Source organism: Biomphalaria glabrata, chromosome 4 (assembly GCF_947242115.1).
Source record: "Biomphalaria glabrata chromosome 4, xgBioGlab47.1, whole genome shotgun sequence".
In the NCBI taxonomy this organism is placed as follows: domain Eukaryota; kingdom Metazoa; phylum Mollusca; class Gastropoda; family Planorbidae; genus Biomphalaria; species Biomphalaria glabrata.
In genome coordinates this window covers 24,479,324-24,496,606 of record NC_074714.1, presented here as the reverse complement: position 1 = coordinate 24,496,606, position 17,283 = coordinate 24,479,324, and the positions used below count along the sequence as shown (strand labels likewise).

Below are 17,283 nucleotides of genomic sequence, written 5' to 3'. Positions count from 1 at the left end.
CAAGCTTGAACAAACTCTTGTACACGTTGTCAGTTCATCAATGAGAGAGAATTATTTTAAAAAAATATACTTTATATAAAAAAAATGTACAAAATCGAAGAGGGGCGACCCGTGGCAATAATCACAATAATGTAGAGCATTAGGTCGTTCGTTAAAAAAATTAACTAAAAAAAAGACCTTCTTTTCTTTTAATACTTGAATGACTTAGTGGCAAAACTTGTCGGGATGGAGACTCGAGTTAGAATTGAGACTAGAGCAACTTTCCTTACACTTAAAAAAACAACTCGATAGAATCAAAGCGCAAATTGGACTCTGGCCAACATGCAAGATAGCAGACGTGTGAAAGCTGCATGACCTGGAGAGTAACTTACGTCATTGTGTATAGTTATCAGAATGTCTTTCACAACACATTTGAACCAAAATAAACGTCAAACAAAATTACCAGTTAGATGACGACATACACTGACTTCACTACGTACACTGACTTCACTACATAGTACATACACTGACTTCACTACATACACTGACTTCACTACATACACTGACTTCACTACATACACTGACTTCACTACATACACTGACTTACATACACTGACTTCACTACATACACTGACTTCACTACATACACTGACTTCACTACATACATTGACTTCACTACGTACACTGACTTCACTACGTACACTGACTTCACTACATACATTGACTTCACTACATACACTGACCTCACTACATACATTGACTTCACTACATACACTGACTTCACTACGTACACTGACTTCACTATATACACTGACTTCATTACATACACTGACTTCACTACATACACTGACTTCACTACATACACTGACTTCACTACGTACACTGACTTCACTACGTACACTGACTTCACTACGTACATTGACTTCACTATATACACTGACTTCACTACATACACTGACTTTACTACGTACACTGACTTCACTACGTACACTGGCTTCACTACGTACACTGACTTCACTACGTACACTGACTTCACTACGTACATTGACTTCACTATATACACTGACTTCACTACATACACTGACTTCACTACATACACTGACTTTACTACGTACACTGACTTCACTACGTACACTGACTTCACTACGTACACTGACTTCACTACATACATTGACTTCACTAGATACACTGACTTCACTACATACACTGACTTCACTACATACACTGACTTCACTACGTACACTGACTTCACTATATACACTGACTTCACTACATACACTGACTTCACTACATACACTGACTTCACTACATACACTGACTTCACTACGTACACTGACTTCACTACGTACACTGACTTCACTACGTACATTGACTTCACTATATACACTGACTTCACTACATACACTGACTTTACTACGTACACTGACTTCACTACGTACACTGGCTTCACTACGTACACTGACTTCACTACGTACACTGACTTCACTACGTACATTGACTTCACTATATACACTGACTTCACTACATACACTGACTTCACTACATACACTGACTTTACTACGTACACTGACTTCACTACGTACACTGACTTCACTACGTACACTGACTTCCCTACATACATTGACTTCACTAGATACACTGACTTCACTACATACACTGACTTCACTACATACACTGACTTCACTACGTACACTGACTTCACTATATACACTGACTTCACTACATACACTGACTTCACTACATACACTGACTTCACTACATACACTGACTTCACTACGTACACTGACTTCACTACATACATTGACTTCACTACATACACTGACTTCACTACATACACTGACTTCACTACGTACACTGACTTCACTACGTACACTGACTTCACTACATACACTGACTTCACTACGTACACTGACTTCACTACGTACACTGACTTCACTATATACACTGACTTCACTATATACACTGACTTCACTACATACACTGACTTCACTACATACACTGACTTCACTACGTACACTGACTTCACTACGTACACTGACTTCACTACGTACACTGACTTCACTACATACACTGACTTCACTACATACACTGACTTCACTACATACATTGACTTCACTACGTACACTGACTTCACTACGTACACTGACTTCACTACATACATTGACTTCACTACATACACTGACCTCACTACATACATTGACTTCACTACATACACTGACTTCACTACGTACACTGACTTCACTATATACACTGACTTCATTACATACACTGACTTCACTACATACACTGACTTCACTACATACACTGACTTCACTACGTACACTGACTTCACTACGTACACTGACTTCACTACGTACATTGACTTCACTATATACACTGACTTCACTACATACACTGACTTTACTACGTACACTGACTTCACTACGTACACTGGCTTCACTACGTACACTGACTTCACTACGTACACTGACTTCACTACGTACATTGACTTCACTATATACACTGACTTCACTACATACACTGACTTCACTACATACACTGACTTTACTACGTACACTGACTTCACTACGTACACTGACTTCACTACGTACACTGACTTCACTATATACACTGACTTCACTACATACACTGACTTCACTACATACACTGACTTCACTACATACACTGACTTCACTACGTACACTGACTTCACTACGTACACTGACTTCACTACGTACATTGACTTCACTATATACACTGACTTCACTACATACACTGACTTTACTACGTACACTGACTTCACTACGTACACTGGCTTCACTACGTACACTGACTTCACTACGTACACTGACTTCACTACGTACATTGACTTCACTATATACACTGACTTCACTACATACACTGACTTCACTACATACACTGACTTTACTACGTACACTGACTTCACTACGTACACTGACTTCACTACGTACACTGACTTCCCTACATACATTGACTTTACTAGATACACTGACTTCACTACATACACTGACTTCACTACATACACTGACTTCACTACGTACACTGACTTCACTATATACACTGACTTCACTACATACACTGACTTCACTACATACACTGACTTCACTACATACACTGACTTCACTACGTACACTGACTTCACTACATACATTGACTTCACTACATACACTGACTTCACTACATACACTGACTTCACTACGTACACTGACTTCACTACGTACACTGACTTCACTATATACACTGACTTTACTATATACACTGACTTCACTACATACACTGACTTCACTACATACACTGACTTCACTACGTACACTGACTTCACTACGTACACTGACTTCACTACGTACACTGACTTCACTATATACACTGACTTCACTACATACACTGACTTCACTACATACACTGACTTTACTACGTACACTGACTTCACTACGTACACTGACTTCACTACGTACACTGACTTCACTATATACACTGACTTCAATACATACACTGAGTTCACTACATACATTGACTTCACTACGTACACTGACTTCACTATATACATTGACTTCACTACATACACTGACTTCACTACATACACTGACTTCACTACGTACACTGACTTCACTACGTACACTGACTTCACTATATACACTGACTTTACTATATACACTGACTTCACTACATACACTGACTTCACTACATACACTGACTTCACTACGTACACTGACTTCACTACGTACACTGACTTCACTACGTACACTGACTTCACTATATACACTGACTTCACTACATACACTGACTTCACTACATACACTGACTTTACTACGTACACTGACTTCACTACGTACACTGACTTCACTACGTACACTGACTTCACTATATACACTGACTTCAATACATACACTGAGTTCACTACATACATTGACTTCACTACGTACACTGACTTCACTATATACACTGACTTCACTACATACACTGACTTCACTACATACACTGACTTCACTACATACACTGACTTCACTACGTTTACTGACTTCACTATATACACTGACTTCACTACATACACTGACTTCACTACATACACTGACTTCACTACATACACTGACTTCACTACGTACACTGACTTCACTACATACACTGACTTCACTACGTACACTGACTTCACTACGTACACTGACTTCACTATATACACTGACTTCACTATATACACTGACTTTACTACATACACTGACTTCACTACATACACTGACTTCACTATATACACTGACTTCACTATATACACTGACTTCACTACATACACTGACTTCACTACATACACTGACTTCACTACGTACACTGACTTCACTACGTACACTGACTTCACTACGTACACTGACTTCACTACATACACTGACTTCACTACATACACTGACTTCACTACATACATTGACTTCACTACGTACACTGACTTCACTACGTACACTGACTTCACTACATACATTGACTTCACTACATACACTGACCTCACTACATACATTGACTTCACTACATACACTGACTTCACTACGTACACTGACTTCACTATATACACTGACTTCATTACATACACTGACTTCACTACATACACTGACTTCACTACATACACTGACTTCACTACGTACACTGACTTCACTACGTACACTGACTTCACTACGTACATTGACTTCACTATATACACTGACTTCACTACATACACTGACTTTACTACGTACACTGACTTCACTACGTACACTGGCTTCACTACGTACACTGACTTCACTACGTACACTGACTTCACTACGTACATTGACTTCACTATATACACTGACTTCACTACATACACTGACTTCACTACATACACTGACTTTACTACGTACACTGACTTCACTACGTACACTGACTTCACTACGTACACTGACTTCACTATATACACTGACTTCACTACATACACTGACTTCACTACATACACTGACTTCACTACATACACTGACTTCACTACGTACACTGACTTCACTACGTACACTGACTTCACTACGTACATTGACTTCACTATATACACTGACTTCACTACATACACTGACTTTACTACGTACACTGACTTCACTACGTACACTGGCTTCACTACGTACACTGACTTCACTACGTACACTGACTTCACTACGTACATTGACTTCACTATATACACTGACTTCACTACATACACTGACTTCACTACATACACTGACTTTACTACGTACACTGACTTCACTACGTACACTGACTTCACTACGTACACTGACTTCCCTACATACATTGACTTTACTAGATACACTGACTTCACTACATACACTGACTTCACTACATACACTGACTTCACTACGTACACTGACTTCACTATATACACTGACTTCACTACATACACTGACTTCACTACATACACTGACTTCACTACATACACTGACTTCACTACGTACACTGACTTCACTACATACATTGACTTCACTACATACACTGACTTCACTACATACACTGACTTCACTACGTACACTGACTTCACTACGTACACTGACTTCACTATATACACTGACTTTACTATATACACTGACTTCACTACATACACTGACTTCACTACATACACTGACTTCACTACGTACACTGACTTCACTACGTACACTGACTTCACTACGTACACTGACTTCACTATATACACTGACTTCACTACATACACTGACTTCACTACATACACTGACTTTACTACGTACACTGACTTCACTACGTACACTGACTTCACTACGTACACTGACTTCACTATATACACTGACTTCAATACATACACTGAGTTCACTACATACATTGACTTCACTACGTACACTGACTTCACTATATACACTGACTTCACTACATACACTGACTTCACTACATACACTGACTTCACTACATACACTGACTTCACTACGTTTACTGACTTCACTATATACACTGACTTCACTACATACACTGACTTCACTACATACACTGACTTCACTACATACACTGACTTCACTACGTACACTGACTTCACTACATACACTGACTTCACTACGTACACTGACTTCACTACGTACACTGACTTCACTATATACACTGACTTCACTATATACACTGACTTTACTACATACACTGACTTCACTACATACACTGACTTCACTACGTACACTTACTTCACTACGTACACTGACTTCACTACGTACACTGACTTCACTACGTACATTGACTTCACTATATACACTGACTTCACTACATACACTGACTTTACTACGTACACTGACTTCACTACGTACACTGACTTCACTATGTACACTGACTTCACTATATACACTGACTTCAATACATACACTGAGTTCACTACATACATTGACTTCACTATATACACTGACTTCACTACATACACTGACTTCACTACATACACTGACTTCACTACATACATTGACTATATATACATTACTATAAAAAGTATCCGAAAAACTAAGACCGAAAGATGTATAGCATAACTATTTTTCGATGATAGACAGCAGCTTGAAATTTGGAACAATCAAACTTGGCTTAACCCTAACCCTGACCTTTACATCATCAGCCCTACGGTTAACGAGGGTGTCATGTGGCCAGCACAACGACCTACCGCCATTACTTTTCCCCAACTATAGTCATGTACCCATTATGGCTGGGTGGACTCAGAGGCGCCCAAAGGTCCCGAAATAAAAAAATCTCAGTCTTCACCAGGATTCGAACCCGAAACCTCAGTTCAGAAGCCAAGCGCTTTACAGCTCACCCACCGTGCTTCCCAACAGTACACAACAGTATCACGAAATAAAACAACAAACAACTTATGATATGTGTACCAGAAATCATTGTATGTGTAACACGCTTTTTTAAAGATCAAACAGCACAAAAATCACATTTAGTATTGTGAAAATGGTTAATTAGTTAATTAATTACAGATATACTTATCTAATAACGCAATGATGGCTTATAAATAGTATACATTAATATCGACATTTCCACTCTTGCTGGTAGAAATATCTTTTTTTTTTCTATCTGAATAATATTTCTAATAATTGTTTAATCTTTAATTAATATTTTGTAAATTCTCTCAAACTGTTCACGGAGGACCTCAGAACAGTGGACACCAGGAGGGAGAAGGCTTCAGACATTACCACTGACAGATCTTTGTGGAGACAGCTTGCTATCCAATGCGTCAAACGACGCGGGAGGACGTAGGTAAGTGTCGATGTCTCCCAAACTGAGACCGCGAAATGTATAAACATTAATGTGTAATCTTGATAGCAGTATGAAATTTAGAACAGTTTTACTTCATTATATGCTTTTTAAATTTATTGCTTAAAATTAAAATTGTAATAAAATAATACAATGTAGATAATTAGAACATAAGAATAAATAACAATTTTATAACAATTCATTGATAATAAAATCTATATGTAAACACTACAAATTGAGTAATTTAAATAAACATATCTTGGATAAGACGATCTAGGTTACTTCTGTATGTTGGTTAGTTCTCTTCAATACATCGGTCAAGTCCCAAGTTTCATTTTTAGTCTTGGATGTTAAAAGTTTCCGTCTGGACCAGGTACATTAGTTGTATATTGAGGAGCAGATCTGCTCGATGATTGTTGCGTTGTTTTTTGAGTCTATCTTTTGTATTTTTCGAATTATTTTTTTCTCTGTTAAACGCTTTACTTTTCTTTATCACCTGAAGAACTTTGGTTGACTGGAATGTTATCAATGAGTTTATCATTGAGCTCATTTCCCTTGGCTTGATTCTCTTTACTTTGCACGTTTCTCGTCACTTTTCCTACAGCAGCTCCTGCAAGTGTCCCACCGACACTTGCTCCACCTAAACCAATCAAGGCGTTAGCTGCCAGGCCTATCCCAGCAGCTCCGGCAGACTGTAAAGCTGAAACGACAGCCATTCCAACCCTACATTTGAAAAGAAAAAGATTAATAATCATTAAGTGTTCAATAAAGGTCTGTAAAGTATGGATACCGATATTCGACACGCTTTAACAGCTTTTGTTTGTGAGCGTCAGAATGTCTGTGTGCGTGTGTGTGGAGACTCATTAAAAACAGAACTTTTGATGGCTGATAGAGTTATGTATTTTAAGTGGAGTGGGACGACTTCTCTCTCTTTCTCTCTGTAACAAGTCATTGTGTTACATCTAAGTTAATTTCAGCATTTTCCCCCTCATTAATGTTCTTGGATTCGTTTGCAATGCTGTAACATCTTTTGTTTCGTTAGCGGTTTTTTTGTTTTCTATATCACATCATTGGAATTTTTCTATGGGTCTAGTTGTGTTTCTGTATTTTAATTTCATTTCAATTTAGCTTTAAATAGAGTCATTGTTAATATCTACATAGTAATTAGAAGGACCCTGATTGATTGATTAATGAATTCACTCACTCACCTATCACTAACTCCCCCACTTGCGTGGAAGAAAAAAAAATAAATACAATTTAACCTTTAACCTCTTACCTTGGATCTAGGGCAACTAAAATATTTTCATGATCGAAACCCAGGGCCGGTCCTAGCAATTGCGGGGCCCTATGCGAAACGGATGGCGCGGGGCCTAGTATGGGTAGGGACAAGGATAATAAGTGAAAATAAAGGTTTTTATAAGAAAAAACATACGTCTTTGCATTTTATTTCTTCTTAAGTAAGTACAAAATCACGATTAAATTAACTTCACTTTACGAGCCTTGCGTGTAGCGAAGTCATGCAGTATATCATCAAAATTCTGTTACCTACATAGATCACGCTCAATAGCAAGAATTGCCACATTGTTCAATCTCTCTTCGTGAATTGTTGACCTTTAGTAATTCTTGATTAGCTTGAGGCACGAGAAACTTCTTTCACTAGATACCACAGTGACGAATATTGTGAAACAAATTCTGAGTGCAACAAAGTAGTTTGGGAAAGCAGTGTAGCTTTCATTAGTGGACAGATAAGCTAAAATTTCTACCGGGATTTTGGTGGTATTTGGTAGAATATGCCTTAAAGATTCCATTTCATCTGCTAATTCTCGCCCACACATATCTGCTGACTGGTCTGTTGATGACGTCACTACTTGCTCAAGGCTCGCTGTATGTCATTAAGGCTCTTGAAGCTGACAAGAACCCCAAAGAGATTGTGATTTGATTTCAGCTGTTTATATCTCGGCTGCAAGGATTGAATTGCAGTGTCCACAATTCTGTTGAAACATTTTATCCTGTAGTCGTCTTCAGCATTTCCAGATGTGAAGTTTTCCACAAAGTTATCATACTGCCTTTTCCTTTGACGTTTGGCTGGAAAGATTGCACAACATCCATGTTTTCAGCCAACTCCTTTGTCAAGTCATCAAGTTGTTGTACGAGTCCATTGCAGTGCTCAGATCTACTGTTTCACCTTGTAGTTCTTTACTCACAACATTGACTTGGAAGAGCACGCCGTACCATAACACAAGTGATCCTAAGACTTTGTACTGCTTCAATGTTTCATACAGTGTTTCTGATTCACTTTTAATTATCACATCATTAGTCTCTTCAGCTAATTTATCGAGTGCATCACATATTTCAGGTAATTGATTACAAAGTGCTTTAACACTATCTAGTCTACACTCCCAGCTCGTTTAGCACTGAGGTTTTAAAGACAGATTGAAAACATGCTTTCTGAATAGTGACCATCTCTTTCTAGATGCTGAATAGATCGTGTACACGCGTTGTATAGTTCCAAAAAAGATTAACGCATCAGGTCAAGTTTTGACCATGTCTGCTACCACCAGGTTGTAATTATGACACGTACATGAAATAAAGAATGCTCTTAAAAGCCGTTTTTGAACTCAGGAATTGACGCCTTTTATGTTCGCACCATTATCATAACCTTGTCCACGAATATTTTCAACAGTTAATTCAAATTTCTCTCCAGCTCATTCACTAGTACATCGCATAAGTTCAGTCCAGTTGTACTTCTCCAGCTCATTTACTAGTACATCGCATAAGTTCAGTCTAGTTGTACTTCTCCAGCTCATTTACTAGTACATCGCATAAGTTCAGTCCAGTTGTACTTCTCCAGCTCATTCACTAGTACATCGAATAAGTTCAGTCCAGTTGTACTTCTCCAGCTCATTCACTAGTACATCGCATAAGTTCAGTCCAGTTGTACTTCTCCAGCTCATTCACTAGTACATCGCATAAGTTCAGTCCAGTTGTACTTCTCCAGCTCATTTACTAGTACATCGCATAAGTTCAGTCCAGTTGTACTTCTCCAGCTCATTTAGTACATCGCATAAGTTCAGTCCAGTAGTACTTCTCCAGCTCATTCACTAGTACATCGCATAAGTTCAGTCCAGTAGTACTTCTCCAGCTCATTCACGAGTACATCGCATAAGTTCAGTCCAGTAGTACTTCTCCAGCTCATTCACTAGTACATCGCATAAGTTCAGTCCAGTTGTACTTCTCCAGCTCATTTAGTACATCGCATAAGTTCAGTCCAGTAGTACTTCTCCAGCTCATTCACGAGTACATCGCATAAGTTCAGTCCAGTAGTACTTCTCCAGCTCATTCACTAGTACATCGCATAAGTTCAGTCCAGTTGTACTTCTCCAGCTCATTTAGTACATCGCATAAGTTCAGTCCAGTAGTACTTCTCCAGCTCATTCACTAGTACATCGCATAAGTTCAGTCCAGTAGTACTTCTCCAGCTCATTTAGTACATCGCATAAGTTCAGTCCAGTAGTACTTCTCCAGCTCATTCACGAGTACATCGCATAAGTTCAGTCCAGTAGTACTTCTCCAGCTCATTTAGTACATCGCATAAGTTCAGTCCAGTAGTACTTCTCCAGCTCATTCACGAGTACATCGCATAAGTTCAGTCCAGTAGTACTTCTCCAGCTCATTCACGAGTACATCGCATAAGTTCAGTCCAGTTGTACTTCTCCAGCTCATTCACTAGTACATCGCATAAGTTCAGTCCAGTTGTACTTCTCCAGCTCATTCACTAGTACATCGCATAAGTTCAGTCCAGTTGTACTTCTCCAGCTCATTCACTAGTACATCGCATAAGTTCAGTCCAGTTGTACTTCTCCAGCTCATTCACTAGTACATCGCATAAGTTCAGTCCAGTTGTACTTCTCCAGCTCATTTACTAGTACATCGCATAAGTTCAGTCCAGTTGTACTTCTCCAGCTCATTCACTAGTACATCGCATAAGTTCAGTCCAGTTGTACTTCTCCAGCTCATTCACTAGTACATCGCATAAGTTCAGTCCAGTTGTACTTCTCCAGCTCATTCACTAGTACATCGCATAAGTTCAGTCCAGTTGTACTTCTCCAGCTCATTCACTAGTACATCGCGTAAGTTCAGTCCAGTAGTACTTTCCACTGAAAGAAACTTAATAAATCGTTCATGTACAACCACAGGCTCTTTCACAAACCCAATCTGCTACATACCGGATAGTTAATGACATCTGCTCTTTGTGACTTATGTCTGCAGTACAATCCAGTATCACTGAAAAATACTTTACATTCTTGACGTCTCGAAGGATAGCATTCACCACAGCAGCAGCTACTATAGTAATAAGTTCGTTTTGAATCTTCTTTCCAGGTAATGATCATGAAGTTCTGCATTGGTAACACGTCGAAGTTGTTCCCCATTACTGGATCAAACTTTGCCAGTAATTCTACTAGACCAGGAAATTCCCATTACTTGGCTCTTCATGTCTTTCAATGGTCCCTCTGAAAGCTAAATTGCTCTTCGCTAGAAATTGTACAATCGCAACAAGTCTTTGAACAACTAGAAGCAAACATTTAAGTCTCCTGGTGAACTTTGTCAATGTCTGGGTTTTTTTTTACTTAGTCTTGCTGCAGCATCACAGCAACTAGTCATGGCGTCTAAATGCCCTGATTTAAATATGAAAGCTGACAAAGCCTTTTTTTTCCGCTTAAGATTTGTATTTCCCATTTTGAATGACACCCCAAAATAACAATTTTGTCTATTTTTTAAGAAGATTTTAATAACTTCCGGAGATTTGTACGATTTTATCGTATATTTGCATCATTATGCACTTACACATATAATTAGCGCGGGGCCCACTGCCGCAGCAAAGGTTGCAGTGGCTTAAGACCGGCCCTGTCGAAACCGCAGCGGTTAGATTGACCACAAATGATTCTTTAGTCGCAATTTCAATACAAAAAGTGTTGTTTTTTTTCAAGACAACATTTTGAAATGTACAAGATTATACTTCCATTTCTTAGCACTTTACTTTTAGTGCGTAATTTGCTCTGATATGAATAGCACTCGAATAGCTAAATCTGAGGGTCAGAGGTTCAAGTCCCTAATGGGGCAAAAACTTTTCTTTTTTTTTTTCAACAATCTTTTTATCGCGCAATTAATTTTTAATAATTCCATCTACATAAAAGTTGAAACGAAATTCATAACCTCGATCCTAAGAACATTTTTAAGACTTTATTAAAAGTTGATTGTGTTTGAAGCATCAGAGAAGTTTTCCAACATTTCGATACAAATCTGTAGAGTAGGATGGTATCTGAGTAATCGCCTTTTAAATGTATTTAAAAAAAGAGAACAAACTGAATTTGAACTTGTGGGCTAAACTTGCTAAAGCTTTCTCAGGCTTCTAAAGCCAACGTGGTAACCACGTTGATATCAAAGAGTCTATGAACATGGAAGATTTTATAGTTATCTAGTGTTTCTATTTCATGTTTGTGTTCACTAAGCGGCATTCTAATATAAAGGGGACTAGTTCAGCTTGTACCACCACTTCAGTCAAGTACTATTTCTTTCCCTTGTTTGAGATACCAAACAAAGTAATTTATTACCAATAGCTAATTAACTAATTTTTATTTTTTATTTTACTAGTGTTGTTAGTGTGAAGAACCGTTTTAGCTCCCTCAAGGTATCACTCAAGTCTAAGCATTTAATTAATTTATTCACACGCTATTTTACTAATTTTAGTGATCTAGAGCTAAAACACAGCCACCAACCCTCCAATCCAACCCCACCCCCTTTGGCATCGATGTCACATTTTACTATCCCTACCTTGACACGTGCCACACTAGACTCTTGACAAGAGTACGCTCCCCTTTTCCTATCTTGGCAAACATCCGTTGACCCCCCCCCCCTTTGTGGGGAGCGGCTGGTCACTTCAAAGGGCCCATTCAACTCGACACCTCGGGCCGCGGTCTCCCCGATCGTTTAGCGCAAAGCCAGTATCAAGGTGTAATCTACCTTGCCCTGGGCACCTCCGATCACCCCCCTCTCTTTGTTCTCTGACCACCTGGGCTGATTTCCTGGACTTTCAACTCGCGCCTTCGCGCAATGTCTATCTCCCGGAAACTCTCGTCACGGTCAAGCGGGGGCCTCTTTGTCAAAGACGCCAGATAGTCTAGACCACCTTTGCACTTATCTCCCGCCACTCACCCCCCCCACGTGTATATGGACAAACTTCATATATTTATATATCTTCTCCTTCGTGATCAAAGATGAGAACGTTTCTCATATCCTATTCACTCGAAGGTTTGAAGCAAGAAGTGTGGACAGGGTGAATGAAGGCCGAACCAACAAAAAGCTGAGATAAGCAGCAGGCCTATCTGCAACTGACCTACCAATGCCACGTCATCTTCAAGTCCATAAACGCACGCACACACACACACACACACACATATGAGAATAAAAAAGTAGTGTATCTCAACCTTCGGCAAAAAAACAATAAATCAGTCATGTTGGCGGCCTTTCTTTTGATTTCTAGGGGATGTGGGGGAGCGCTTTGCCCCGACGCCAAGCGTTTTTTTTTTGCATTCGTAACTGCAGAAACCGATTCTCCTGACAAAGCTCATTATTCATCCTATTCAAAAAGCCAGATCAAATTTAGTCAAATCAAGTTACGTGGGGACAAGGGCCGATGCTGAAGTGTGAGGGACAATCGAGGCATAAATAGTATAAGTATGTCTTCATTAGTTTATTAATATATTTATCGTAATATTATCTTCATGTTAAGAGAGACCTCTTGTAGTAGGGATACCGATATTTGGTCAGCATAAGACATCAACAGTTTAAAAGCACAAAATTTTATCATTTTCAAGAAACTTTTGAATAATGTTTTACTTGAAAAATATTCTAATATGAATATTCTTGTATGAATTTATAGGCCCTTACTACATTGCATTTACAACCAATTTGTTTCTTGAAAAGATAAGATACACAGATTTAGATTAAGGCTTTGAGGATCGCCGCCGAAAAAAATATATTCAAAAAATAATATTTAAAAAAATATACCTACTTGTAACTTCCTTTTGTTATAGAGCTGTAATTCAAAGCTCAAAACAAAACAAAAGTGGGAGGACCAATTTAGAGGACCAATTAGGTTTAGGATTCAGTCACAAATTGTGAGCTGTAGTCCCAAATTTAAAGGTTTGAAAAAGGCGACTAGGCAAAAATATTTGGGTTCAAAATTCATCTCAATTGTTACAATTATACTAAAAAAATTCTTTTGAATTCTACATTTTCCAAAACAAAGTCTTTCTTAAAATAATTATGATAAATTCGTGTGCAATGACATAAACTCTGTTCCATACTTGACTATTCTGTTTTAAAAAAACGTCATGTTTTTGTCTGGAAAGGAGAGGGGGGGGGGAGAGTGAAAACCTTAAATCGAGTAGGAGAAGATGCTATCGTCACCAACCCACCCCGCCGAATCGGCCAAGATACCAGAGGGAAGCGACTTATAGGATTAGAGTGGGAAGGGCAGTAGATGCAATCGCCCCCCCCCCCTTTTTTACCCACCAAATCGGCAAAGATACCTGAAGGGGAGCGACCTAATATAAAAAATATAAAGTAATTCAACTAATTTTGTTCCGAACTATGATTTCTCCAGTAAAATAGGACCGCCCCCCCCCCCCAACTAAAAGGGTTTAGGTGGTAAGGGCAGTAGATGCATTCGCCCCCCCCCCCGGCGTCCAACAGGGGAACGACATAATATAAAGATCAGTTAAAATATCAATAACAAGTTTTAATCATATAGATATTTAATTGACTCTGTTAACAAGGTGTGATTTCTACAAATAAATTGGACCGCCCCCCCCCCGCACACTCCAAAGTTTATGGTGGGGGGGGGATTGATGCCATCGCCCCCTCCCCACCCCACCAAATCGGCCAACAGGGGGGGAGTGAAATAATTTTAAAATAGGTTGAAATATAAATAATTAGTTTATATTATTAACATAAGTAATAAATTCATATGCACATTTTGTGATTTCTTTACTAAAATTCGTCCGAACCACCCCCTTCGTATAAGCTTTTTTTTATTCAAAGCATTTACACTAGCGGATAAATTTGTAATAGATCAAGACAAACAACAAAAATTATTCATATTTTTACTAATTGTTTTAGTTTAGCGCTATTTCATGCTATTAGCTTTCTCATTACGCTATGATCGCATCACTCAGCTGGACCAGTTGGGAAAATGAAGGGAAGAAAGAGGGAGATCTGGGTGCATTTTACTTTAGTTGTTTTATAAATGGGGAACGACCATATTTCGATCTCTATGCACACGCCTCATCCAAATGAAGTGCTAGTGAGATACCTATGAGAAGAGAAGAGTGTGCAGTTATATATTGTTTGTTTCAATTTAGAGAGGCGACCTATAAAGGGGACTAATTCAGTTAATGATGTGTAAGACACACACACACACACACACTAAATGTATCGATTCCGAAGTTCAAAAGAAAAAATCAAAAGCCAAGACATACCCAGTGGTAGCTGCTCCAGACATCATACTTGCAGCCACACTCCCAGCTGCTATTCCAGCAGCCCCAAAACCGGCAGCCGTGAGAGCAAGGGGAGCAGCCAATACAGCCCCACCGGCTCCAGCTAGAACAGCGGTCCCAATGATTATTTTTGACTTTCTGTATGAATTTAACGTCTGCTGCAGGTCATCATCGTCATTCTCTTTCTGATTGGATTTTGTTTTAAAAGTGATAGATCTGTCCACGTAGACAACAGCTGACGGAAGGGGGCGTAACTGGAGATAGAACATAGAAACATTATAAAAGTCTTTAAAAATATGGAACGTTTATAATCTTTCATGTTTTGTGACAGTATTGATGACAGCTATAGGCCTACATATGTGTGTATACTATGTGACCTTGGTGACATGTAGTGGGGGACCATCCATGACAGACTGACTCTATTACTAGCGTTGTTTAACAGCCTCTAGTTGTAGGAGGGTCTCGTTATGATTTCAATGTAGTAGGTACATTTTTATAAAGGCTTGTAGATTTAGAATCTATCTCTATAATGGCTTATAGATATGCAATCTATATAAAGACTTGTAGATATACAAATTCGTTATCTAACAAACTATTGATTTTTCTTGAAGTCTTTAATAGAATGTATCTACAAGTTTACAAGATGATAAGTGAGAGTATAATTGTAACATAGTGTCCATATTCGTCCATTCACGTGTCTGTTAAATAGTTCCATGTTTTTATTGAGTCTCGACTCCAGTGAGACAAGGTGAATTGTAACCAATCTCTAGGTCTTGTTTTGAGTACTTTTATAGGTACACAAACTAGAGAGATGATTTGCTATTAAGTTTAAATAATATACCGTTGAAATGAAGACTCTAGTTCCTGTATGTTGATTCATCAAAAGAATTAATTTCCTACAAGACGCCATGATGATCCTTTCTAAAACGAATTTTTGTTTTTTAATCAAACAAAAATTAATAATGACCACAATCTACACAATGAGATGCAACTGATGAAAAATACTTTCAAAAAGAAACTGAAACTAGACCGATATCAAACGTCTGGAAATACCATTAGCTATATTTACAACAATATGTCATCCGTAAGCAACATACTTTGGTCTGATTACTTCATAGTATAGAAACAGTAAGTCACACAAAAGGGCCGATAATATTTCTCGAGAGTAGGCCAAAGCGGTAATTTAAAATCAGTAGGTGTGTCAAATACCACACCAACGCACTATTTACTTGAACATATTACAATCGATATATAAAAAAGCCTTTAGTAAATCGCTCTACTTGTGTTCTAGCAATAACTCAAAGAAGACAAGAATATAGTTGAGAGATATTTCTACAGAAAACCCACTACTGGACTTGGGTTATTTTTGTTGATCCATTTGTCTGTCCAGTTGCGGTAAATGAATGTTTAGGCGCTCGGCTTCCGAACCTGGGTCCTAAGGTCGAATCTTGGTGAAGACTGGGATTTTTAAATAAATTTGGGATTTTTAGGGTGCCCTTGAGTCCAACCACATCTAATGGGTACCTGATTT

The 17,283-nt window shown here is 38.6% G+C and overlaps 1 protein-coding gene across 1 annotated transcript; it reads right to left on the bottom strand.

Moving 5' to 3' along the window:
- Positions 1-6,809: 6,809 nt before the first annotated feature.
- LOC106075753 (interferon alpha-inducible protein 27-like protein 2) lies at positions 6,810-16,789 on the bottom strand. The gene is made up of 3 exons (XM_056027697.1): positions 16,594-16,789; positions 15,735-16,006; positions 6,810-7,917 (listed from the first exon to the last, which is right to left on the bottom strand). The coding sequence occupies exons 1-3, from the start codon at positions 16,660-16,662 to the stop codon at positions 7,674-7,676; spliced, it is 585 nt and encodes a 194-aa protein (XP_055883672.1). The 5' UTR covers positions 16,663-16,789; the 3' UTR covers positions 6,810-7,673.
- Positions 16,790-17,283: the final 494 nt, after the last annotated feature.

Bases quoted from the DNA above. Each gene is read 5' to 3' on its own strand.
- LOC106075753 (XM_056027697.1), bottom strand. From the start codon at position 16,662: ATGGCGTCTTGTAGGAAATTAATTCTTTTGATGAATCAACATACAGGA. The intron at 16,007-16,593 runs GTATATTATTTA...TTCTATCTCCAG, and splicing joins CTAGAGTCTTCATTTCAACG to TTACGCCCCCTTCCGTCAGC. The intron at 7,918-15,734 runs GTATGTCTTGGC...TTTCAAATGTAG, and splicing joins TCTGGAGCAGCTACCACTGG to GGTTGGAATGGCTGTCGTTT.